The sequence below is a fragment of the Oncorhynchus kisutch genome, linkage group LG4, assembly GCF_002021735.2.
Source record: "Oncorhynchus kisutch isolate 150728-3 linkage group LG4, Okis_V2, whole genome shotgun sequence".
Classification (NCBI taxonomy): domain Eukaryota; kingdom Metazoa; phylum Chordata; class Actinopteri; order Salmoniformes; family Salmonidae; genus Oncorhynchus; species Oncorhynchus kisutch.
The window spans coordinates 23,559,715-23,586,710 of record NC_034177.2 but is presented as its reverse complement, the minus strand read 5'-3'; the positions used below and the strand labels follow the sequence as shown (position 1 = coordinate 23,586,710).

Below are 26,996 nucleotides of genomic sequence, written 5' to 3'. Positions count from 1 at the left end.
CCCAGCAGGCCATACTGCTCATAGCAAATACATTTTCACCCAACACCCAGCAGGCCATACTGCTCATAGCAAATACATTTTCACCCAACACCCAGCAGGCCATACTGCTCATAGCAAATACATTTTCACCCAACACCCAGCAGGCCATACTGCTCATAGCAAATACATTTTCACCCAACACCCAGCAGGCCATACTGCTCATAGCAAATACATTTTCACCCAACACCCAGCAGGCCATACTGCTCATAGCAAATACATTTTCACCCAACACCCAGCAGGCCATACTGCTCATAGCAAATACATTTTCACCCAACACCCAGCAGGCCATACTGCTCATAGCAAATACATTTTCACCCAACACCCAGCAGGCCATACTGCTCATAGCAAATACATTTTCACCCAACACCCAGCAGGCCATACTGCTCATAGCAAATACATTTTCACCCAACACCCAGCAGGCCATACTGCTCATAGCAAATACATTTTCACCCAACACCCAGCAGGCCATACTGCTCATAGCAAATACATTTTCACCCAACACCCAGCAGGCCATACTGCTCATAGCAAATACATTTTCACCCAACACCCAGCAGGCCATACTGCTCATAGCAAATACATTTTCACCCAACACCCAGCAGGCCATACTGCTCATAGCAAATACATTTTCACCCAACACCCAGCAGGCCATACTGCTCATAGCAAATACATTTTCACCCAACACCCAGCAGGCCATACTGCTCATAGCAAATACATTTTCACCCAACACCCAGCAGGCCATACTGCTCATAGCAAATACATTTTCACCCAACACCCAGCAGGCCATACTGCTCATAGCAAATACATTTTCACCCAACACCCAGCAGGCCATACTGCTCATAGCAAATACATTTTCACCCAACACCCAGCAGGCCATACTGCTCATAGCAAATACATTTTCACCCAACACCCAGCAGGCCATACTGCTCATAGCAAATACATTTTCCAAAAATCACACAAACACATCAATCTAAATAAAAATCTTTTATTTTCATGAAGATTATTATCATCATTCTACCTAGAGCAGAGAAACAACCACCATGCCACTTCAGTACTACAGTGTGGAGGCTGAGCTCAAGTCTGCCGAGGGGCTGAATACTGAACACAGACGGACAGACAGACCGAGGGAAGGCGGGGGCAGGCTCACGCTCCTTTTTCATTCTTCATGCTTAGTTTAACGAGGGGGGGGGGGGATAATGACAGGAAAGTATCCTTTTTTTCTAGTCTTTGAAACTTTCTGTTTACCTAATGATAAGAGGAAGGGGGGCAGAGGTGAGACATCAAGCTCATTGGTCTGGCTGCTTCACATGTAACTGGGGCAAGCCAACCATGGACTGACACAGAGGAGGGTGTGAGTGTGTTCATGTATGTGTGTGTGTGTGCCCGTATGAACATCTGAGGGTATTACTGGTCGGCGGTGCTTTGATCCATTGTCACTGTACACTTGAAGAGGTTTCTGCCACAAAGGGGTCAAAATTTGAGGTAACAAATGTTCTTCTGAAAGACAAAAAGGGAAGAGAAATGATACTGTTGATGCTTATTTATCTTAAGAAATCTAAAAGTGATTTAATAAAAAATATTTAAATAGCAGCGTTAACCCAGAGCAATAGAATAATTGAGAACAATGGAACAATTTCAGTGAACCTGCTTGGACACCTGACATGGAGCTAAATTTCTCTCAGACCAAAAGAATGTCAACATTTACAATAAGACCAGTGTTGGTGTTTCTCTCACTCACCTGCTTTCATCGAGCTGTAGTGGATCCACTGGACACCATATTGCCATCCGCATTAGAGAGAGACTGTTCCTTCAGCACAGGATCTTAGTAGAAGAATCATCATGTTAAAGATCATATCCTCAATGCCATAATAACTGGCAATTCACAACAGAGGTGGTCAACAGGAATCGTTCAGGTTGTATTACTCACAGAAGTAGGGGTGCTCCATGGCCTCTGTGGCCGTCAGTCTCTGCTGGTGGTCGTAGCGCAGCAGCTTATCCAGCAGGTCCAGAGCTTCAGGGCTCACCAGGTGCTGGTTGTCTGTCTGGACAAACTGCTCCCAGCGTTTCCGTGTCTGCCTGAGGGGGGAGACAGAGAGCTAACTTACTCTAGGCTGTCACTTCAATACAACAGTATTATTACCTGGGAAAGAATGTTTCATTTTCTGGATCTATAAGGCCACTGTCTGATAAAGATGGTCTAAGTCTATAGTGATTCATCTAACGTAGAATTGGTACTTGAACCATCTGTGGAACTGACCCATCTCTAGGGTTTACACTCAGTTAAGTTAAATACAGTGCCTTCAGAAAGTATTCACACAACTTGACTATTTGCATATTTTGTTGTGTTATAGCCTGAACTAAAAATAAAAAAAATGATGTTTTAAGACATTTGTACAAGTTACTTAAAGATGAAAACTTGAAATGTCTTGATTTAATAAATATTCCACCCCTTTGTTATGGCAAGCCTAAACTTTAGGAGTAAAAATCTGCTTAAAAAGTCACATAATAAGTCACATAATAACTCTGTGCAATTAGTGTTTAACATGATTTTTGAATGACCTCATCTCTGTACCCCACACATACTCTTAGCCTTTAGGGCCCTCAGTCAAGCAGTGAATTTCAAACACAGATTCAACCACAAAGGCCAGGGAGTTTTTTCCAATGTCTTCCAAAAATAGCATCTTTTGGTAGATGGGTAAAAAAAAAGCACACATTGAATATCCCTTTGAGCCTGGTGAAGTTACTAATAACACTTTGTATGGTGTATCAATACACCCAGCCACTACAAAGATACAGGTGTAATTCCTAACTCAGTTGCCAGAGAGGAAGGAAACCGCTCAGGGATTTCACCATGAAGCCAACGGTAACTTTAAAACAGTTACAGAGTTTAATGGCTGTGATAGGAGAAAACTGAGGATGGATCGACAACAATGTAGTTACTCCACAATAGTAACTTAAATAACAGAGTGAAAGGAAGACTGTTCATAAAACAAATATTCTAAAACATGCTTCCTGTTTGCAATAAGGCAGTAAAGTAAAACTGCAAAAAACGTGGCAAAATGTTTTACTTTATGTCCTGAATATTAAGCATTATGTTTGGGGAAAATCTAACACATCACTAAGTAACACTTTTCATATTTTCAAGCATGGTGGTGTCTGCATCATGTTATGGGTATGCTTATCATCAGCAAAGACTAGGAAGTAAAAATATTTGTTTATTAAATGGAATAGAGCTAAGCACTGGCAAACCCCTATAGGAAAATCTGGTTCAGTCTGCTTTCCAACAGACACTGGGAGACAAATAAACAGGTAATTATAATTGTAGGTTATTGCCTTTCAACAGGTAATAACCTAAAATACAAGGCCAAATATACATTGGAGTTGCTTACCAAGATGACATTGAATGTCAATGATCAACAACCAATTTGCCAGCTTGAAGAATAAAACAATTTTAAACATTTGCAAATATTGTACAATACAGGTATGCAAAGCTCCCAAAGACTCACTGCTTTGCTTTGCATACACTGCAAACGGTGATTCTAACATGTATTGACGTAGGGGTGTGAATACTTATGTTAATTCGATATTTATGTTTTTAATTTTCAATAAATTTACTAACATTTATAAAAACTTGTTTTCACTTTGTCATTATGTGGTATTGTGTGAAGATGGGTGAAAAATAATAATATTTAGTCCATTTTGAATTCAGGCTGTAATATAGCAAAATGTGGAATAGGTCAAGGGGTCTGAATACTTTCTGAAGGTACTGTACATGTCTCAATGGCACTCCCTGTTGGTACTCACTGGCCAAGAAGGTCCTTGAAGCGTGGGTCCAGTTCAATGTGGTATTTGCGCAAGTAACCAAAAAGCTCATCTGTCCCCAGGACTTTGGCAATTCGGACCAGCTGAAATAAGAACAGTGTCCATTTTACATATGTGTTTCGGTCTTAGGGAATATTTGTTCATGTACAATCTAATTTGGTAAGTACATGTTATCATCAGGTAGTGAATGTGTTATCTGCTCTAATAGATTGTAGCAGTCAGTGTTATCATATTATGAGAGGTCTAGATGAGGGTGGAATAAGATGGGTTGTAGTGAGATTAAAGGAAATTTGGTAGTGACAACAGAAAGGTTCAGTTCATTGGTAAATGAATTGGATACCTGATCATAATTGTCCTGGCCATGGAAGAAGGGCTCTTTCTGGAAGATCATACTGGCCAGCATGCAGCCCAGACTCCACATGTCCAAACTATAGTCATACATCTGACAGGAAACCACAAAACGCATCAGTTACAGTTATAAATCAATACACAAACAGCTACCAATTACAATTAAATTGGTACACAATAACACTGGAGCACTATTCATTTACAGGATGACCATGTGTCAGTGTGTGTGTTTGCTTGCATGTGCTGGGGATTTACCTGGTAATCCACCAGTAACTCAGGTCCCTTAAAGTAGCGAGATGCTACTCGGACATTGTATTCCTGTGCAGGATGGTAGAATTCTGCAAGTCCCCAGTCTATCAGGCGTAGCTGCAGCACAAAAACACAAACCACATAGTGTTAGAATAGAAACCACACTGACAATGTGGCACACAAGGGATATCGCTGCTACTACTAAAAAGGTTTTGATGTCCTGTATGTGCCCTGATGCCATCTGGTGGCAATGAGAATACTGTATTTGGCAAAGGCTAAATAAGTTATAAACTGCCATTCAATATTGGCAAATAAATAACTGAAGTCACTTCAGACAGATCTCTGACAATTTATGTAAGCTTTGTAGACTTTTCAAACAGCTTAAAAAATTGGACAAGACACATATAACATCATCTGACTCCGAACTTACCAAGGTTCTACATACCTAAGGTTGAAAAAGGTTAAGAGCTCCCCCTACCTTCCTCATCTGGTGGTCAATCATCACATTGTGGGGCTTGACGTCCCGGTGCATAATACCCATACTGTGACAGTAGTCCAGAGCCTGAAAACACAAAAACCAAAATCATGTAAGAGGCAGCAAAATAATGACTAGACACCATAAACTAATCCCACAGTTCGGAAGGTAAAAGGTAGGACTGGGAGTGCATGTGAAAACACACGGTGTAAAACTGCAAGGCTCACCTTTAGTAGTTCATACATGTAAAAACACACGGGGTAAAACTGCAAGGCTCACCTTTAGTAGTTCATACATGTAAAAACACACGGGGTAAAACTGCAAGGCTCACCTTTAGTAGTTCATACATGTAAAACACACGGGGTAAAACGGCAAGGCTCACCTTTAGTAGTTCATACATGTAAAAACACACGGGGTAAAACTGCAAGGCTCACCTTTAGTAGTTCATACATGTAAAAACACACGGGGTAAAACTGCAAGGCTCACCTTTAGTAGTTCATACATGTAAAAACACACGGGGTAAAACTGCAAGGCTCACCTTTAGTAGTTCATACATGTAAAAACACACGGGGTAAAACTGCAAGGCTCACCTTTAGTAGTTCATACATGTAAAAACACACGGGGTAAAACTGCAAGGCTCACCTTTAGTAGTTCATACATGTAAAAACGGATATCAAAATCTGTTAACTTCTGGTAGAGCTCCTGGGGAGAGAAGAAAAGTTTAAGATTTAATTTGCAGAAAGCAAGTATGCGATGCATGCATCCATGATGCAACACACACTGTTTAACTAAACACCTTCAACCAACCATACAGACACACAAACACATTGGGTGCAAAATTCTCTGGACAATGCAATGCTAAGTCATGGCTACCAACATGGTATTTGAAAGTACCAAGCCTTATTGGGTAACATGACCAAGTATCCCCACTCATGACACCATCCCAAACCAGTAAAACCCCATGCCTAGAGGGACTGATTCTACCTTAAAATCTGTGTTATTGATGCATTCAAAGACAAGAGCAGGCGTTCGGGACTGCAGAGAGATGAGAGAGAGTGAGAGAGAGAGAGAGATGAGACAGAACACAGGGGGGGTCAGAGAAATGTGGGAATATTCCAATCTCATTGATAAATCAAACATTAAAAATGACATCAGGCTATGAGCCATATTTACTGGAAAGAAAAGGAAGAGCACACATCATTGTGCAGTGGCTTAACACCCTTCACATCAGAAGCATGAAATAATATAATCACATCCCAATTTTGTCCTGGCTGCTATTGAAATCATGTGTTTTGTAATTAAAGATAAAGCCATGTTAATATTAGCCTTATTAATTCCCATGATCAAAATTCCCATTTCTGTTATTGTAGGTAGCAGCATAGTGAGCATGTGATGAAGAAATTATTTGATGAGGTAATTGTGTCTCCCTTGCATCCATAAACATTCTCAAAATAACCCTGCAAAAATGTGAGAAAGACAGAGTCCTGTTTCGCCTGCTTCTAGATCATTAGTCAGTTAATTTAGTTAGTCTAAGACTTCATATGTGGGTAGATGACTAGTTTGCAGAACTTTCAAAGAGTCAAGTGAACCCCACTAAAAGAATATCAAACACGTTCACCCTCTGTAAAGTTAATTGTACTGATATTATAAAGTGTAAGAATGTTAATTCAACAGCGATTATATGTATAGGAACATTCACAAAAGGATTTCACAATATAAACAAACAAATCTGATCTTTGAAGGGGTAAGGAAGTGGCCATGTAATCAGGTGACTAAGAACTAGCACATGGCTAGAAGAAAGCAGAGCTGTAAGACATACCACAGGGTCTTTCACTGTATCCACCAATCGGATGATGTTGGTTCCCCCTCGCAGATTCTCCAGGATCTTGATTTCCCGCTTGATTTTCTTTTTCTTGACAGGCTAATCAGGGTCATAATAAACAGACATACAATCAGACCAGGATGTAGCCTAAACGTTTGACCATGCAGGATGTAACTTCATTTATAACAACATATAGCCTAACTAATGGTGACAGCATCATCCAGGTTACCTAGATACTTAGATGTTTTCCTGGTTGATTCTTACTTCGACTAGGTGTTTAAAGAAAACAGACCACAAATCCACCTCTACTGGGGCATACAGACAAACAAAGCAGCCCTTGAACAACTTACCTTGAGGATCTTGACCACCACCTTCTCATTGTTGTTGATGTTGATGGCCTCAAACACCTCACTGTACTTCCCCCTGCCGAGCTTCCGCACCAACTGGTAGTCTTCCTGGTTACTAGATGAGAGAGAATAGGGGAACAGATACAGAGAGTATTCATACTCCTTGACTTATTCCACATTTTGTTGTGTCCCCTTCACCCATGTACACACACAACACCCCATAATGACAAAGTGAAAACATGTTTAAAAATGTTTTTGCAAAATAGTTGAAAATGAAATACAGACAGTGGATTCGGAAAGTCTTCAAAATGTTGTTACATTACAGACTTATTCTAAAATGTATTAAATAGTTTTTCCCCCTCAATCTATACACAATACCCCGTAAATGAAAATGAATTTAAAAAACAAAACTGAAATATCACATTTACATAAGTATTCAGAACCTTTACTTTGGCAGCGATTACAGCATCGAGTCTTCTTAGGTATGAAGCTACAAGCTTGGCACACCTGTATTTGGGGAGTTTCTCTCATTCTTCTCTGCAGACCCTCAAGTTCTGTCAGGTTGGATGGGGAGCGTAGCTGCACAGCTATTTTCAGGTCTCTCAAGATATGTTAGATCGGGTTAAAGTCCGGGCTCTGGCTGGGCCGTGAAGGACCGTTGTCTTGGCTGTGTGCTTAGGGTCGTTGTCCTGTTTGAAGGTGAACCGTCACCCCAGTCTGAGGTCTTGAGCTCTCTGGAGCATACCCTCAGCATGATGCTGCCACCACCATGCTTCACCGTTTCCTCCAGACGTGACACTTGGCATTCAGACCAAAGAATTCAAACTTTGTTTAATCAGACAGGATAATCTTGTTTTTCATGGTGTGAGAGTCGTTTATGTGTCTTTTGGCAAACTCCAAGTGGGCTGTCATGTGCCTTTTACTGAGGAGTGGCTTCCGTCTGGCCACTCTACCATAAAGGCCTGATTGATGGAGTAATGCAGAGATGGTTTCCCTTCTGGAAGGTTCTCCCATCTCCACAGAGGAACTCTAGAGCTCTGTCAGAGTGACCATCGGGTTGCTTGACCAAGGCCTCTATGGGGGTGCCACAGGGTTCAATTCTCGGGCCGACTCTCTTCTCTGTATACATCAATGATGTCGCTCCTGCTGCTGGTGAATCTGTAATCCACCTCTACGCAGACGACACCATTCTGTATACTTCTGGACCGTCTTTGGACACTGTGTTAACTAACCTCCAGACGAGCTTCAATGCCATACAACTCTCCTTCCGTGGCCTCCAACTGCTCTTAAAACACAAATAAAACTAAATGCATGCTATTCAACCGATCATTGCCCGCACCTGCCCGCCCATCCAGCATCACTACTCTGGACGGCTCGGACTTAGAATACGTGGATAACTACAAATACCTAGGTGTCTGGTTAGACTGTAAACTCTCCTTCCAGAATCACATTAAGCATCTCCAATCAAAAATTAAATCCAGAATCGGCTTCCTATTTCGCAACAAAGCTTCCTTCACTCATGCTGCCAAACATACCCTCGTAAAACTGACCATCCTACCGATCCTCGACTTCGGCGATGTCATCTATAAAATAGCCTCCAACACTCCACTCAGCAAACTGGATGTCGTCTATCACAGTGCCATCCGTTTTGTCACCAAAGCCACATATACTACCCACCACTGCGACCTGTATGCTCTCGCTGGCCTCGCTTCATACTCGCCGCCAAACCCACTGGCTACAGGTTATCTACAAGTCTCTGCTAGGTAAAGCCCCGCCCTATCTCAGCTCGCTGGTCACAATAGCAGCACCCACTCGTAGCACACGCTCCAGCAGGTATATCTCACTGGTCACCCCCAAAGACAATTCCTCCTTTGGTCGCCTTTCCTTCCAGTTCTCTGCTGCCACTGACTGGAACGAACTGCAAAAATGACTGAAGCTGGAGATTCCCATCTCCCTCACTAGCTTTAAGAACCAGCTGTCAGAGCAGCTCACAGATCACTGCACCTGGTCATAGCCCATCTGTATACAACCCATCTATCTACCTCATTCCCATACTGTATTTATTTATTTAGCTCCTTTTGCACCACAGTATCTCTGCTTGCACATCCATCTTTTGCACATCTACCATTTTAGTGTTTAATTGCCATATCGTAATTACTTCGCCACCATGGCCTATTTATTGCCTTAACTCCCTTATTTGACCTTATTTGCACTCACTGTATATAGACTTTTTCTTTTTTTTCTACTGTATTATTGACTGTATGTTTTATTAATTCCATGTGTAACTCTGTGTTGTTGTATGTGTCAAACTGCTTTGCTTTATCTTGGCCAGGTCGCAGTTGCAAATGAGAACTTGTTCTCAACTAGCTTACCTGGTTAAATAAAGGTAAAATACATTAATTTTTATTTTTAAAAAGGCCCTTCTCCCCCAATTGTTCAGTTTGGCCAGGGGCCAGCTCTATGAAGGTTCTTGGTGGTTCCAAACGTCTTTCATTTAAGAAGGATGGGAGCCACTGTGTTCTTGGGCACCTTCAAAGCTGCATAATTTTGTTTGTACCTTTCCCCAAATCTGCGCCTCGACAAAATTCTGTCTCGGAGCTCTACGGACAATTCCTTCGACCGTATGGCTTGGTTTTTGCTCTGACATGCACTGTAAACTGTGGGACCTTATATAGTAGGTGTGTGCCTTTCAAAATCATATCCAATCAATTGAATTTACAACAGGTTTACCCCAATCAAGTTATAGAAACATCTCAAGGATGATCATTGGAAACAGGATGCACCTGAGCATCATTTTGAGTCTCATAGCAAAGGGTCTGAATACTTATGTGAATAAGGTATTTCTATTTTTTGTTTTTAATAAATTTGCAAACATTTCTAAAAACCTGTTTTCGCTTTGTCATTATGGGGTATTGGTGAGTCTTGCTGGCTATGTCTCTAAGACCTTTCCACATCTGGATTGCGCAATTTGTCCATTATTCAAGTTCTGTCAAATTGGTTGTTGATCATTGCTAGACAACCATTCTCAGGTCTTGCCATAGATTTTCAAGTAGATTTAAGTCCAAACTGTAACTTGGCCACTCAGAAACAGTCACGGTATTCTTGGTAAGCAACTCCAGTGTAGATTTGGCGTTGTGTTTTAGGTTATTGTCTTGCTGAAAGGTGAATTAATCTCCCAGTGTCTGGTGGAAGGCAAACTAAACCAGGTTTTCCTCCAGGATTATGCCTGTGCTTAGCTCCATTCCATTTACTTTTTATCCTGAAAATCTCTAATCTTTAACGATTACTAGCATACCCTTAACATGATGCAGCCACCACTATACTTGAAAATATGGAGAGTGGTACTCAGTAATGTGTTGCATTGGATTTGCCCCAAACATAACACATTGTCTTCAGGACAAAGTTAATTGCTTTTTGCAGTATTACTTTAGTACCTTGTTCCAAACAGGAAGCATGTTTTGGAATATTTGTATTCTGTACAGGTGTCCTTCTTTTCATTCTGTCAATTAGGTTAGTATTGTAGGGTAACTACAATGTTGTCGATCCCATCCTCAGTTCTCTCCTATCACAGCCATTAAACTTTAACTGTTTTAAACTCATGGGGAAATTCCTGGGCGGTTTCCTTCCTCTCCTGCAACTTCGTTAGGAAGGACGCCTGTATCATTGTAGTGACTGGGTGTATTGATACACTACACAAAGTGTAATTCATTAACCTGCCTATGATCAAAGGGATATATTCAATGTCTGCTTTTTAAAAATCTTCTTTGTGATGTATTGGGGGGGGGGGGGGGGGGGACTAGTCTTTATGGTTGAAATTCACTGCTCGACTGAGGACCTTACAGATAATTGTATGTGTTGGGTACAGAGATGGGGTAGTGATTCAAAATATATATTGTATTGTTAGACATAAAATACTGTAAAAACACTAGTAAATCAGCTGCAAGTTATTTTAATTTTGGAAACCTGTTCCAAAGTATTCTCAAACGAATTAGATGTGTGAGTTTGTGTCAAGAACTGCAACGCTGCTAGGTTTTTCACACCTAAAAGTTCTGTGTGCATCAAGAATGGTCCACCACACAAAGGACATCCAGCCAACTTGACAACCGTGGGAAGCATTGGAGTCAACATGGGACAGCATCCTTGTGGAACGCTTTCGAAACCTTGTAGAGTCCATGCGCAACGAAATAAGGCTGTTCTGGGGGGAAAAGGGTGGGGTGCAACTCAATATTAGCAAGGCGTTCCTAATGTTTTGTAAACTCAGTATATGTGACCGTATACAAGCAAGGTAAGAAATTATGTTTTAGTCAAATATATCTGTTTGGACTTAAGTATTGCGGTCAATTTTCAGTCTAAAAATTATTTTTAATCATGTTCTGACCCCCTGACCATCCACTCAAGAAGAAAATCAATTGTGTCAAGGCTGAATCTAGTTGATGATCCTTGGCCCAAAATCATTGCACACAGCAGAAGTCAGCAGAAGTCAAAAAGACATGAGAACAAGTGGGCAAGAACAAGTGGGCAAGACCAAACATTTAATAACATTGATTCTTGAGATACAGGCATTTGGAATATCACACAAAAACATACATTTGAATTAATTCGACATATCACCCAACCCTAACTCAAAGATATCTGCAGAAAGAATGGGGTGTCAGCTAGGACATGGTACCTTGAGTTTGAACAAATCTATTTTGGTTATTGAACTACAGTAAGTGAAGTGGATTTACAACCGGGAAACGGAATTACATCATTGGTCCATGATCAGTACTACACAGAAATGCATAACTATTGATATGAATGTCATTCTCCTCATGTTTCACTGTATTGTACTGTCCTACTGTACTGTACTCTACTCACTGTACAATACTGCAGGGGTTCCCAAAGTTTTTCACTCAGGTCCCCCCTTCCAGCATTGGGGAACATCCCACAAAGGATGATATGAGGAAATGTAGTCTATTTCAGAAGAACAGAAAAGCATACTCTGAGATGTCCTGATCTGGCAATGCCAAATGGCTGTGGGCTACACTAATTAATTCAGCAGACAATATTTGCTTAGAATTCCATGGCATAATTTTATAGTATGAAGAATACAATTGAACAAAGCTGAATAAAAAAGGATATTTCCTCCAAACGATTTGAGGGAGTGCGCACACATTCTGTGTTCAGCTGTTAACAAAGAAATAGGTATTCCTATTAGGGATGCACAATATATCAGTGAACATATTCTAATAAAAATACCAACATCGGTATCGGCCGATATGTGCAAAACCGATGTCAAACCTGACTGCATACCTATATAACGTAGGTACATGATGTAATGACGCCACTTAAAATGTTGCGCTACACGTCAACGCAGAATTCCTAACCTGTGAGGATCGAGCAGTCAACAAGTCGAGTAGTCATTTGAAAGAGTAAGAACATTTCAGCGAGACAACGCAAAGGAGAAATCCATTAAAGCCAAGATAATGGAATTCATTGCCCTTGAAAATCAACCGTTCTCTCTTACATTGTAATAGCGTCTCTGCTATTAGCTTCACGACATACATATTATGGAACGCCGTTTAGGGTCTTTGCATGTCAAAAAAGGTACAGTAGCACTGTCAAAGCTGTACAAAATAAGTCTGCAAATGAGCAAACACCGGCCACGAACGATGTGTTTACAATACCGCGTTGGTAATAAAGCATCACATGTTCGACCACAACTTCTGGGGTAACTAGCTTTAGCTTGGTACCTAGCTAGCACCATTACAACCAGCCTGTAAACAATGACCAGTAGAAACTGCAGTCATTTTCATTGTTCTTAGCAATAATTTAGGAATCCTTGTGGTGGCAGGCAGCCTAGTGGTTAGAGCGTTGGACTAGTAACCGAAAGGTTGCAAGATCAAATCCCACTGTTCCTAGGCTGTCATTGAAAATAAGAATTTATTCTTAACTGACTTTGTTAAATAAAGGTAAAATACATTTTTTTTTTAAGTATTAGCTAAGTTGCCACTTGTTGTTTACCTATTGAAATTGAACTTCAGTAAATGGAAATAAATAGCTAGCCAGCAATTTAACCTTGTTGCCCAAAACTAACGTCATAAGCAGCCAGCTAGCCTCATCTGGCTCGTGAGGCGCGACTAGACCGGGCTAAGTGTTGTGAAGCTAGCCACAATAAGGATTAGGCACAAGAGGAATTTGCGGTTTGCCTTCAAAATAAAAGTATGTAATTGACAGTGATACAAATAGTACAATTATGCCATACTTTTATTTTGAAGGCTAACCGCAAATTCCACTATTGTGGCTAATACTTATACCTACACATAGATGGGTCCAACCACCATTAATCAAATAAGAACGGTTTTATAAATTAGGGTTGTTTAAGATGACAACACCTAGATTATGACGGTTTGCTATGTTTTTGGGGAAGAACATTGTTTGCATCCATGAACAAGGAGGTTTTGAGGTTTTAGATTTCAATACTCTAAATAATGCTTTTAAAATAAATTGGATTTCTGATATTAAGAACCAGAACAGTATTTAGAATATCTTCCCTAAGTATATAATTATTTGACTGTTGGTGGTTTAGAATTTTTGCTTCGATGTAATTTTGATAAAAACCCCAGTAAAGTTGGCCAAATTCCATAAACAGGCAATTCTAGCGTAGATGTTAGCGTATAAACACAATTTTTCCCCTCACAGATACGTTTTATGGAAAAACAAAGATATTTTTAAATCGTATAAATCTTTTTTTCATAACTGGTTTGAGAATAAATTTATTTTGGTTGGTCAGTTACTGAATAAGGATGGGTATCTACTCTCATATGGGGAATTTCTTGATACATTTAAAATTCCAATAACCCAGAAAGAATAGGCAATTGTTTTTGATGCGATTCCAAGGGGGGTAGTATCTCTTTTAAATTCCTCTCTGGTTGATGTAAGTAACATAGATTTACATTAAAATATATTCATTGGCAATATTAACATCAATGATAAATGTAGCTATAAACAGATTAGGAATATTGTTTGTGCTACTACAATTCCCTCAGCAAGATTATTTTGTTCAAATATCTATGGTGATATACAATAGGGGAAAGCATGGAAAATTGCTAACAAATATTGAATCAGTAACAAAGTAAGGGAAGTTTCATTTAAAATGTTTACATAGAATGTATCCTGTGAAACATGTTTTGGAAAGATTCAAGCTGAATATTGAATATAACTGATTTCTGTGGAATGGAGAAGGAGACCATTTTGCATTTGTTTTTTTTGCCTGTATTTATCGTAGAATGTTTTGGATTGACATACAGAATTTCGTTACAAAAAAAAATAGGACCGGTTGTACTATTTAATGGTTTTGATATAATGATTTATTTGAGAAATTCTGACATAGATAAAGATGTAGTATATTTAATCCAATTGCTAATAATACTAGGTAAATTTCACATTCACAAATGCAAATGGTCTAATTCAAAACCTAACTTTTTTCACTTTATAAATGAGTTTAAACAATATGGCACCACTTTAACTAAAATGAAAAACAAAAAGGCAATTAAAACTTATTGTATTATTAATTAATATGATTTGTTTGTTTAGGATTCCTGGCAATGTAAATAATTTGTTTGTATGCTTGTTTGCATGTGACTATTCTTCTTTTGTTTGTTGATATTAGTTAATAAAAAATAAATAACTTAAAAAATGGTTTGCATCCATGATAGCTAGCTTTTTATTTATGACCAGCACTGTAAGTCCGCGAGACAACTTTATAGCATACGTATCTATGAATGTTGTGACGAGTGATAGTGTAATCAATGTGTAATAACTACGTGAAAAATTATGAACGCGTTAAATTATTATGTGACGTGCAGTCAAATTCAGGTCCTGATTGGTCAACAGGCTTATTTGACATGTCAAATAGTGTTATTTGACATGCAAAGACCCAAACGGCGTTCCATAGAAATTCTGTTTGAGAATGAAACGACTGAACTAATGGACAACGAAACAGCACAGCAAGTAAGTGAAAGAAGTTGGTTTGGATTGTTTTACTGGTAATGGGGACCTACGTAAATGCCAACAAGCTAACTTTTTGGTCAGTATGGTTTGTGTATAACCTTTATTTAACTAGGCAAGTCAGTTAAGAACAAATTATTATTTACAATGATGGCCTACCCCGGCCAAACCCGGACGACGCTGGGCCAATTGTGAGCCGCCCTATAGGACTCCTAATCACGGCCGGATATAATACAGCCAGGATTCGAACCAGGGACTGTAGTGACGCCTCTTGCACTGAGATGCAGAGCCTTCGACTGCTGTGTCCGTTGTGCGTTAACTATTTAACTGTACTAGAATGCTTAAAATGCCGCTAAAATTCTAAATATCGGTTATCAGTATATGGGTTTTTTTTCGCAAGGAAAATATTGGATATTGGCCAAAAATGTAATATTGGTGCATCACTAATTCCTATATGATTAATTTAGAGTTAATATAACTTTAGTTGTTCCACAAACATTGGGCTATGTTTTTATTTTTAATACATTGTCAGTCTACATGATGCGACTAATGAGGATTTGAAAATAAGTCACTTGAAAGGCATGAGCTCTGCTTAGTTTTTTGCACAGGCTGTACACACTATATCAGTCACTCATTCACAATTTGACAAGCACTTGATGATGCCTAGAATTTAACGGCGGCATCCCGTTTGTGTGCAGTAATGCATCCTAAAAGAATCCATGCCGTTTGCAGCCAGTGGCCGTTATGCCCCTTCCCCTGAGTGCTGCACGCTCCAACACATGATCAGGTCTTTCTCACAGGCTACAAGTGAAAACAGACACATCGGGGATGCAACTGTGCGTGTCCTTATCATATTCCGAGGTGCATATTGAAGATATTGGAAGAACTGTCCACATTTTCTTTTCATCAGCTAACAAGATGAGTAGGCCTAACGAACAGCAAAAGCACTAGCCTATGTCAACCTACTATCCCCCATAGTACAAAGGTCAACCTATTCTACTCTGTGCGAGAAATACATATTCCAAACATAGTATGGGACAGTTGTGGAATGAGATAGACTCCAAATGAATACAACCACTAGCATAAAAAAAAAAACTTTTATGCAATGTGGCTTACACAACAGATCAGAACATTTAGCTTAACATTTTGATAAACTATTAGGCTATATCTTCACATTATAAGCTCAGCAATGCGCACATGGTAGTAGGCTATAAACGCAAATGTTCCATTAGCGGAAAAAAACATTATCAAAAGTGACTGCAAATGTAATTATGCATGTAATTATGCTTTCATTATAAAGGTGCATTTTTATGGTGAAAATTATCTTCCCCAAATTTGAAACTCACGTGCCGCTCATGTATTCCAGTTAATCTGCTTTACAAGGCGTGTTGAGCCCAACGTGCTTAATTTTAAGAAGTTATTTGGCCACTTTAGATGTGATACAAAGCTTATTAAAACATATAGGCCTATGGGCTAGGCTACATGAGGTGTGCGGCTATGATTCAAAAAAGTAGTAAGAAAAGGCTTTGTTTCTTATGCTGGGCATCATTCACAAGTGATAAGCAATATTGTCACCCATATTCTTGATTACATTTTGCATTTACATATACTAAATAATATATGTGTGAAATTTGTTTTGATTAAGAATGGAACATTATCATGCACCTGTATCGAAACAGGGGCAACGGGGAAAAATAAGTCATCTATGCACTTAAATAGCGAATGGAGGACGCTTTTCCCCGTGGTTAATTTTCATGCCAACCAGGTAGGTTATACTCCTGCTGTAAATATAAGCAATGTGCTTAATGTTAGGAAAGTTAAGAAATAAACAGAGTAGGCCTAGCCTGTAGAAAGCGAATCCTCCTCTTTGTAGTAGAGGCCATCACTCGGTTTTCTTGCGCAATTGCATAGCCTATTGAAATGTTGCGCAACATGAGCTCAAGGGCTCTGATTAAGTATTTGATTAGATTTTAAAAAAAACAACATTTGTATGGATGTCAGGGTGATTAGAGTGACAATAGAGTGTTGAGTAACAGACAGTTAGCAAGTTTGGTAGGCTACTAATGACCATCAGCACCATCAGAGCTTGGAGAAGCCTAATTACCTTGACAGAACAGTCGTGTGAAATTTGGCTGCTTTCATGACTCGTGACTGCCGGAGTGGCGATAATATGGTCACTGCAACAGCCCTCCTCATGTGTAGGTGTTTGTAAGAGCTGGAAGATGTGACATTAACTGGAGAATTAGAGAAAGGCAGAGCGAGGGAGAGGTTTCCAGACTGTTAAAACAGTCTTGGTTTGACCATAAGACAACAGAAAGACAAAGAAAACTGCTATGAGCTGAACATAACAATATGCCAGTGGAAGGGAGGACAGTAAGCAGGTGAACCAACTGTGGTTTGTAACTATTGTGATTTCCCATTGTAGCCAATTCAGCTGCAGTAATTCCGTCACAGATTTTTTGGGTAATTCTGTTACCAATTTGATAACGGAATTTTGAGTTTTAATCACTTAATAATTCATAAACAAAATATATATCAGTAAAAATCAATATAACTAATTGGTAGGTCTACTATTACTTGTTACGGAATGGCGCCGGAGGGGATGGCTGCCATTTTACGGGACCCTAACCAATTTGTTTGTAACTTATTTTGTACATAATATTGATGCTACCGTCTCTTATGACCGAAAATAGCTTCTGGATATCAGAACAGCGATTACTCACCTAGAGCTGGACAAAGATTTTCTTTAATGAGTCGGACGCGAAGGACATAATGTTGCTCCCAGACAAGTCCCAAATCCTGTAATTCGCATGAAGAAAATAAGGAAATACAGGGGGTGGAGATCAGGGTGCCTTGTGAGAATTCGTCGGCGAGTGGGTAATCCGCCTCTACCATCCGTTCTATTAGACAACTTGCAATCACTGAAGAATAAACTGGATGAGCTCCCGTTTGAGACTATCCTACCAACGGGACATTAACAACTGTAATATCTTATCATTTACAGAGTCGTGGCTGAACGATGACACGGATAATATACAGCTGGCCGGGGTTTCCGTACATCGGCAGGACAGAACAGCTACAGTGGGGAGAATAAGTATTTGATTTGCAGGGTTTCCAATTTTGCAGGTTTTCCAACTTACAAAGCATGTAGGTGTCTGTAATTTTTTATCAAAGGTACACTTCAACTGTGAGAGACGGAATCTAAAACAAAACTCCAGAAAATCACATTGTATGATCTTTATGTAATTAATTTGCATTTTATTGCATGACATAAGTATTTGACCACCTACCAACCAGTAGGAATTCCAGCTCTCACAGACCTGTTAGTTTTTCTTTAAGAAGCCCTCCTGTTCTCCACTCATTACCTGTATTAACTGCACCTGTTTGAACTCGTTACCTGTATAAAAGACACCTGTCCACACACTCAATCAAACAGACTCCAACCTCTCCACAATGGCCAAGACCAGAGAGCTGTGTACGGACATCAGGGATCAAATTGTAGACCTGCACAAGGCTGGGATGGGCTACAGGACAATAGGCAAGGAGCTTGGTGAGAAGGCAACAACTGTTGGCGCAATTATTAGAAAATGGAAGAAGTTCTAGATGACGGTCAATCACCCTCAGGCTGGTGCTCCATGCAAAATCTCACCTCGTGGGGCATCAATGATCATGAGGAAGGTGAGGGATCAGCTCAGAACTACACGGCAGGACCTGGTCAATGACCTGAAGAGAGCTGGGACCACAGTCTCAAAGAAAACCATTAGTAACACACTACGCCATCATGGATTAAAATCCTGCAGCGCACGCAAGGTCCTCCTGCTCCAGCCAGCGCATGTCCAGGCCCGTCTGAAGTTTGCCAATGACCATCTGGATGATCCAGAGGAGGAATGGGAGAAGGTCATGTGGTCTGATGAGACAAAAATAGAGCTTTTTGGTCTAAACTGCACTCGCCGTGTTTGGAGGAAGAAGAAGGATTAGTACAACCCCAAGAACACCATCAGTGGCCGTGAAGCATGGAGGTGGAAACATCATTCCTTGGGGATGCTTTTCTGCAAAGGGGACAGGACGACTGCACCGTATTGAGGGGAGGATGGATGGGGCCATGTATCGCGAGATCTTGGCCAACAACCTCCTTCCCTCAGTAAGAGCATTGAAGATGGGTCGTGGCTGGGTCTTCCAGCATGACAACGACCTGAAACACACAGCCAGGGCAACTAAGGTGTGGCTCCGTAAGAAGCATCTCAAGGTCCTGGAATGGCCTATCCAGTCTCCAGACCTGAACCCAATAGAAAATCTTTGGAGGGAGCAAAAAGTCCGTATTGCCCAGCGACAGCCCCGAAACCTGAAGGATCTGGAGAAGGTCTGTATGGAGGAGTGGGCCAAAATCCCTGCTGCAGTGTGTGCAAACCTGGTCAAGAACTACAGGAAACGTATGATCTCTGTAATTGCAAACAAAGGTTTTTGTACCAAATATTAAGGTCTGCTTTTCTGATGTATCAAATACTTATGTCATGCAATAAAATGCAAATGAATTACTTAAAAATCATACAATGTGATTTTCTGGATTTTTGTTTAAGGTCCACTTAAATTGAAGTGTACCTATGATAAAAAATTACAGACATTTACATGCTTTGTAAGTAGGAAAACCTGCAAAATCAGTAGTGTATCAAATACTTGTTCTCCCCACTGTATGTCTGATAAAACAAGGGGTAAGGGTGTGTGTCTATTTGTCAATAACAGCTGGTGCGCAATGTCTAATATTAAGGTAGTCTCGAGGTATTGCTAGCCGGCGGTAGAATACCTCATGATAAGCTATCTATATTTTTTTGTAGCCATCTATTTACCACCACAAACCGACACTGGCACTAAGACCACACTCAACGAGCTGTATGAGGCCATAAGAAAACGCTCATCGAGAAGCGGCGCTTCTAGTGGCCGAGGACTTTAATGCAGGCAAATTTAAATCCGTTTTACCTCATTTCTACCAGCATGTCACATGGGCAAGCAGAGGATATTAAAAATATATATATATTTTTTTTTTTTTTACTCTAGACCATCTTTACTCCACACACAATTTTTTAAACCTTTATGTAACTAGGCATGTCAGTTAAGAACAAATTCTTATTTTCAATGAAGGCCTAGGAACAGTGGGTTAACTGCCTTGTTCAGGGGCAGAATGACAGATTTTTACCTGGTCAGCTCGGGGATTTGTTCTTGCAACCTTTCGGTTAGTAGTCCAACGCTCTAACCACTAGGCTACCTGCCCGACCTATTTGGCAAATCTGTCCATAATTTTGTCCTCCTGATTCCTGCTTACAAGCAAAAATTAAATCAGGAAGTACCAGTGACTCGCTCAATAGGGAAGTGGTCAGATGACGCGGATGCTACGCTACGGGACTGTTTTGCTAGCACAGACTGGAATATATTCCAGGATTCATCCAATGGCATTAAGGAGTATATCAGCTCAGTCACCGGCTTCATCAATAAGTGCATCGACGATGTCGTCCTCACAGTGACCGACATACATATCCCAACCAGAAACCATGGATTACAGGCAACAGTTAAAAGGCTAGAGCTGTCGCTTTCAAGGAGCGGGACACTAATCCAGATACTTACAAGAAATCACGCTACGCAATTTCTCACTGTCAACGATGGGAGAGCCTATAGGGAGGAGGTCAGAGGCCTTGACAGTGTGGTGCCAGGACAACAACCTGTCCCTCAACGTGAGCAAGACAAAGGAAATGATCGAACAGGAAAAGGAGGGCCGAACACGTCCTCATTCACATTGACGGGGCTGTAGTGGAGCGGGTAGAAAGTTTCACTTCCTTGGTGTCCACATCACCAACAAACTATCACAACTTCCGGCGCCGACAGAGATGGCCGCCTCGCTTCGCGTTCCTAGAAAACTATGCAGTTTTTAGTTTTTTTACGTGTTATTTCTTACATTAGTACCCCAGGTCATCTTAGGTTTCATTACATACAGTCGAGAATAACTACTGAATATAAGAGCAGCGTCAACTCACCATCAGTACGACCCACAATATGACTTTCGCGAAGCGGATCCTGTGTTCTGCCTTTCACCCAGGACAACGGAATGGATCCCAGCCGGCGACCCAAAAAAACGACTTCGTAAAAGAGGGAAACGAAGCGGTCTTCTGGTCAGACTCCGGAGACAGTGCACATCGTGCACCACTCCCCAGTATACTTCTCGCCAATGTCCAGTCTCTTGACAACAAGGTTGATGAAATCCGAGCAAGGGTAGCATTCCAGAGGGACAACAGAGACTGTAACGTTCTTTGCTTCACGGAAACATGGCTCACTGGAGAGACGCTATCGGAGTCGGTGCAGCCAGCTGGTTTCTCCACGCATCGCGCCGACAGACTCAAACATCTTTCTGGTAAGAAGAGGGGCGGGGGCGTATGCCTTATGGCTAACGAGACGTGGTGTGGTCACAAAAACATACAGGAACTCAAGTCCTTCTATTCACCTGATTTAGAATTCCTCACAATCAAATGTCGACCGCATTATCTACCAAGGGAATTCTCTTCGATTATAATCACAGCCGTATATATTCCCCCCCAAGCAGACACATCGATGGCTCTGAACGAACTTTATTTTACTCTTTGCAAACTGGAATCGATACATCCTGAGGCTGCATTCATTGTAGCTGGGGATTTTAACAAGGCTAATCTGAAAACAAGACTCCCTAAATTGTATCAGCATATCGATTGCGCAACCAGGGCTGGCAAAACCTTGGATCATTGCTATTCTAACTTCCGCGACGCATATAAGGCCCTGCCCCGCCCTCCTTTCGGAAAAGCTGACCACGACTCAATTTTGTTGATCCCTGCCTACAGACAGAAACTAAAACAAGAAGCTCCCACGCTGAGGTCTGTTCAACGCTGGTCCGACCAATCTGATTCCACACTCCAAGACTGCTTCCATCACGTGGACTGGGATATGTTTCGTATTGCGTCAGACAACAACATTGACGAATACGCTGATTCGGTGTGCGAGTTCATTAGAAAGTGCGTTGAAGATGTCGTTCCCATAGCAACGATTAAAACATTCCCAAACAATTCGCGTGAAACTGAAAGCGCGAATCACTGCTTTTAATCAGGGAAAGGTGACCGGAAACATGACCGAATACAAACAGTGTATCTATTCCCTCCGCAAGGCAATCAAACAAGCTAAGCGTCAGTATAGAGACAAAGTAGAATCTCAATTCAACAGGATCAGACACAAGAGGTATGTGGCAGGGTCTACAGTCAATCACGGATTACAAAAAGAAAACCAGCCCCGTCACGGACCAGGATGTCTTCCTCCCAGGCAGACTAAATAACTTTTTTGCCCGCTTTGAGGACAATACAGTGCCACTGACACGGCCTGCAACCAAAACATGCGGCCTCTCCTTCACTGCAGCCGAGGTGAGTAAAACATTTAAACGTGTTAACCCTCGCAAGGCTGCAGGCCCAGACGGCATCCCCAGCCGCGCCCTCAGAGCATGCGCAGACCAGCTGGCTGGTGTGTTTACGGACATATTCAATCAATCCCTATCCCAGTCTGCTGTTCCCACATGCTTCAAGAGGGCCACCATTGTTCCTGTTCCCAAGAAAGCTACGGTAACTGAGCTAAACGACTACCGCCCCGTAGCACTCACTTCCGTCATCATGAAGTGCTTTGAGAGACTAGTCAAGGACCATATCACCTCCACCCTACCTGACACCCTAGAGTCTAGGGCCTAGACCCACTCCAATTTGCTTACCGCCCAAATAGGTCCACAGACGATGCAATCTCAACCACACTGCACACTGCCCTAACCCATCTGGACAAGAGGAATACCTATGTGAGAATGCTGTACATCGACTACAGCTCGGCATTTAACACCATAGTACCCTCCAAGCTCGTCATCAAGCTCGAGACCCTGGGTCTCGACCCCGCCCTGTGCAACTGGGTACTGGACTTCCTGACGGTCCGCCCCCAGGTGGTGAGGGTAGGCAACAACATCTCCACCCCGCTGATCCTCAACACTGGGGCCCCACAAGGGTGCGTTCTGAGCCCTCTCCTGTACTCCCTGTTCACCCACGACTGCGTGGCCACGCACGCCTCCAACTCAATCATCAAGTTTGCGGACGACACAACAGTGGTAGGCTTGATTACCAACAACGACGAGACGGCTTACAGGGAGGAGGTGAGGGCCCTCGGAGTGTGATGTCAGGAAAATAACCTCACACTCAACGTCAACAAAACTAAGGAGATGATTGTGGACTTCAGGAAACAGCAGAGGGAACACCCCCCTATCCACATCGATGGAACAGTAGTGGAGAGGGTAGCAAGTTTTAAGTTCCTCGGCATACACATCACAGACAAACTGAATTGGTCCACCAACACAGACAGCATCGTGAAGAAGGCGCAGTAGCGCCTCTTCAACCTCAGGAGGCTGAAGAAATTTGGCTTGTCACCAAAAGCACTCACAAACTTCTACAGATGCACAATCGAGAGCATCCTGGCGGGCTGTATCACCGCCTGGTACGGCAACTGCTCCGCCCACAACCGTAAGGCTCTCCAGATGGTAGTGAGTTCTGCACAACGCATCACCGGGGGCAAACCTCCTGCCCTCCAGGACACCTACACCACCCGATGTTACAGGAAGGCCATAAAGATCATCAAGGACAACAACCACCCGAGCCACTGCCTGTTCACCCCGCTATCATCCAGAAGGCGAGGTCAGTACAGGTACATCAAAGCTGGGACCGAGAGACTGAAAAACAGCTTCTATCTCAAGGCCATCAGACTGTTAAACAGCCACCACTAACATTGAGTGGCTGCTGCCAACACACTGACTCAACTCCAGCCACTTTAATAAATGGGAATTGATGGGAAATTATGTAAAATATATCACTAGCCACTTTAAACAATGCTATCTAATATAATGTTTACATACCCTACATTATTAATCTCATATGTATACGTATATACTGTACTCTATATCATCTACTGCATCTTTATGTAATACATGTATCACTAGCCACTTTAACTATGCCACTTTGTTTACATACTCATCTCATATGTATATACTGTACTTGATACCATCTACTGTATCTTGCCTATGCCGCTCTGTACCATCACTCATTCATATATCTTTATGTACATATTCTTTATCCCCCTACACTTGTGTGTATAAGACAGTAGTTTTGGAATTGTTAGTTAGATTACTTGTTGGTTATTACTGCATTGTTGGAACTAGAAGCACAAGCATTTCGCTACACTCGCATTAACATCTGCTAACCATGTGTATGTGACAAATAAAATTTGATTTGACCCTGGTCCAAACACACCAAGAAAGTTGTGAAGAGGGCACGACAATGCCTCTAGTCACCCAAGTCATAAACTGCTCTCTATGCAACCGCATGGTAAGCGGTAACAGAGTGCCAAGTCTAGGTCCAAATGGCTCTTTAACAGCTTCTACTCCCAAGCCATAAGGATGCTGAACACCTACCTACATGGACAAATGACCTCAACTAACCTGTACCTCCACACATTGACTCGGTACCAGTATGCCATAATTGTTATTTTGTGGTATTTATTTGATTTTTTACCATAGTTTATTTTGTAAATATTTTCTTGGTAAGGTCTACTCTATATCCGTTGTATTCAGCAAGTGACAAATAAAATTTGATTTTAACCTTCATTATCCTCCTATTATCCTATTTGGAAATATCTTAAAGATATGTGGGTTTTTGGTAACGGAATTTCAAGGCACAAGGCAATATTTCATAAACTTACAGAAGGTAAACAATTTCTCTAAAACTAAAGTGTTGATATTAGTTGGCAGGGGTGTTTATGACAACATTGTGTTTTGATGCATTTCTGATACCTTTTAAGACTTTTTCTCGTAGATGAATTCTATGACCCATTTTCCATCTTTTTATCCAGACAAGTGTATCTATCTATGCCTTTAATTTCTACAAAACATATTTAGCTTTCATTTGACAACAAATTTGATATGCCCCTACGAAGTTCACATGTTGCTTATGTGGAAATATCGAAAAGTAGAACATAGGAAGTAGCTACAGTAGTAAAATTCACAAGCGTCATTCGGTACTGCCTTGTCAGCGTCAACTGCTCGATCTCGCAGATTGATGACTTTCCCATCCCAATCAAGAGTGACATAACCATGCACGTTCCCGACAAAACTTTAGGTCTCCAAAAATACATATTATTCTCCAAATTAGGTCGTTTTCAAAATACGCCTTATTGAGAATAAATTATTATTATGATATATAATATATCAATATTGCATCCGCCCACAAAGAGCCAAAAGCAATCGAACAATATTATGGCCATTGGAACATAATCCAGTAAATAGTAAAAGATTATGTGTCGTTGTTGTAGTAGCTGGAAATCGCTGAGTATTTAGACATACAATAAAACAAAAGACAAATAGAATACACGTATCGACATCAACAGTGTTATCATACGGTTGATAAAGCATTTGCCAATAAAATACTAAATAGTGCATTATGATGTTTTAATATCTTGGTCTTGAATATATAAACATCTCACCTCCAGCTAGGCACGTGGGCTTCATAGTCCCAATATTCCCTGCTCTTCAAAGTGTTGACATCGGCGTACACCCGAGATTTACTGCCGGCCGCCGGGCCGGGCATTGCGAGCACCTGAGCACCGTCTGTGTGGAGGATTCGATTTCCAGAGCTCTATTGCTGGCAACACAGACCACCGTATTCGTGTCGGAGTCCGAGGTCTCGCACTGTCCGAGTAGGAGGCGTCCTATTATCTGATATCTTCCCCACGAGAGATGACCAGTGTGCTGCGTGCAGTTACCACTGAGCAACGATCGTTGCACAGATTGCCAGAAGCAGCTAAACCTAATTGGGCTCCAAGGTTGATGGGGAGGAAAGGGGCCGTCAGATATAGCTAGTGTTAACTAAGACGGCTGGGAGGAGAATTAAAATGAAGTGTTGAGGTAGAAAGGAAAAATCACGAACTGGTACTATTTACGTAAAATAAGTTTAAACATTGTATTAAAACTGACCAAAACATTGACCGAGATGCCAGGCTTTGGGGAGTTTATGAATGAAATGATTGCGGGTTAAACCCCCGAGGGCCTTAAATCCCGAATCCGATGCAGGGATCCTTCAAGAATAGTCTTGCGATGGCCCTCCCAAGTCAACAATCTTCTAGCGCTGTGGATGGATGTGATGAGGAGGAATTGAATGGGCAAATTGGGTTTTACAGCTCACCCCTAGCTACTGGGTATTGCCTAGTAGCTACAGCCGGTTAGAGAGGGGGTGGAGTAGAAATCGATGTTGTTAGCTAGTATGCTAACGCAGAGAGAATTGCACCACCATTGAGCGCCGGTGCAGTGCACCCTCGCCGGGGCGCGTAGCATGTGAAAGCGGAGGGAACGCCGCTTCAAAATCCCTTGAAAAGCCCGTTGGAGGTCGGGTTTTGAGGCTTTCTTTTAGAAACGCCCCGGTCCTTATTCCGAACCGCAGGGAACCGGATTGCGATATAAGGCGCACCCGGAAACGAACATCATCTAGATACGCTTGTGGAATGGCCATATCAAAGACAGTACAGTATGAAGATAGGCTAAAACTGCTTCTCGAATTTAAATCCCCGATCACGTTTGTAGGCGATGTCAGGGCGACGTTGGCTAGCAAAGCTCATGCGTAGAGACACGTATAGGCTCTAATGGTCGTCTCGCGCCAAACTGCGCGTGTGCACACAGTCGTATCAAAGACACTCTTTGATATAAAGACAAAAATGAAAACGTTTGGTTGTCACTTTCACGAGGTTGGAGTGGTAACATGTTCATCTACTTTAGACATTGACTCGAATCTAGGTTGTGCATTTAGAATTCGATAAAAAAAAACAAAGGAAG

At 41.5% G+C, this 26,996-nt stretch overlaps 1 protein-coding gene across 1 annotated transcript; it reads right to left on the bottom strand.

Moving 5' to 3' along the window:
* Nucleotides 1-1,202: 1,202 nt before the first annotated feature.
* Nucleotides 1,203-26,748, bottom strand: LOC109889262 (casein kinase II subunit alpha'). Its single transcript, XM_020480569.2, has 12 exons — nucleotides 25,655-26,748; nucleotides 7,103-7,214; nucleotides 6,750-6,851; nucleotides 5,915-5,965; nucleotides 5,573-5,632; nucleotides 4,934-5,017; nucleotides 4,462-4,572; nucleotides 4,199-4,300; nucleotides 3,841-3,941; nucleotides 1,964-2,112; nucleotides 1,775-1,857; nucleotides 1,203-1,533 (listed from the first exon to the last, which is right to left on the bottom strand). Exons 1-11 carry the CDS (start codon nucleotides 25,756-25,758, stop codon nucleotides 1,781-1,783), a joined length of 1,053 nt encoding a protein of 350 aa, XP_020336158.1. The 5' UTR covers nucleotides 25,759-26,748; the 3' UTR covers nucleotides 1,203-1,533; nucleotides 1,775-1,780.
* Nucleotides 26,749-26,996: the final 248 nt, after the last annotated feature.

Bases quoted from the DNA above. Each gene is read 5' to 3' on its own strand.
- LOC109889262 (XM_020480569.2), bottom strand. From the start codon at position 25,758: ATGCCCGGCCCGGCGGCCGGCAGTAAATCTCGGGTGTACGCCGATGTC. The intron at 6,852-7,102 runs GTAAGTTGTTCA...GACCCTGATTAG, and splicing joins TGGTGGTCAAGATCCTCAAG to CCTGTCAAGAAAAAGAAAAT. The intron at 5,633-5,914 runs GTAGAATCAGTC...TTCTCTCCCCAG, and splicing joins TCAATAACACAGATTTTAAG to GAGCTCTACCAGAAGTTAAC.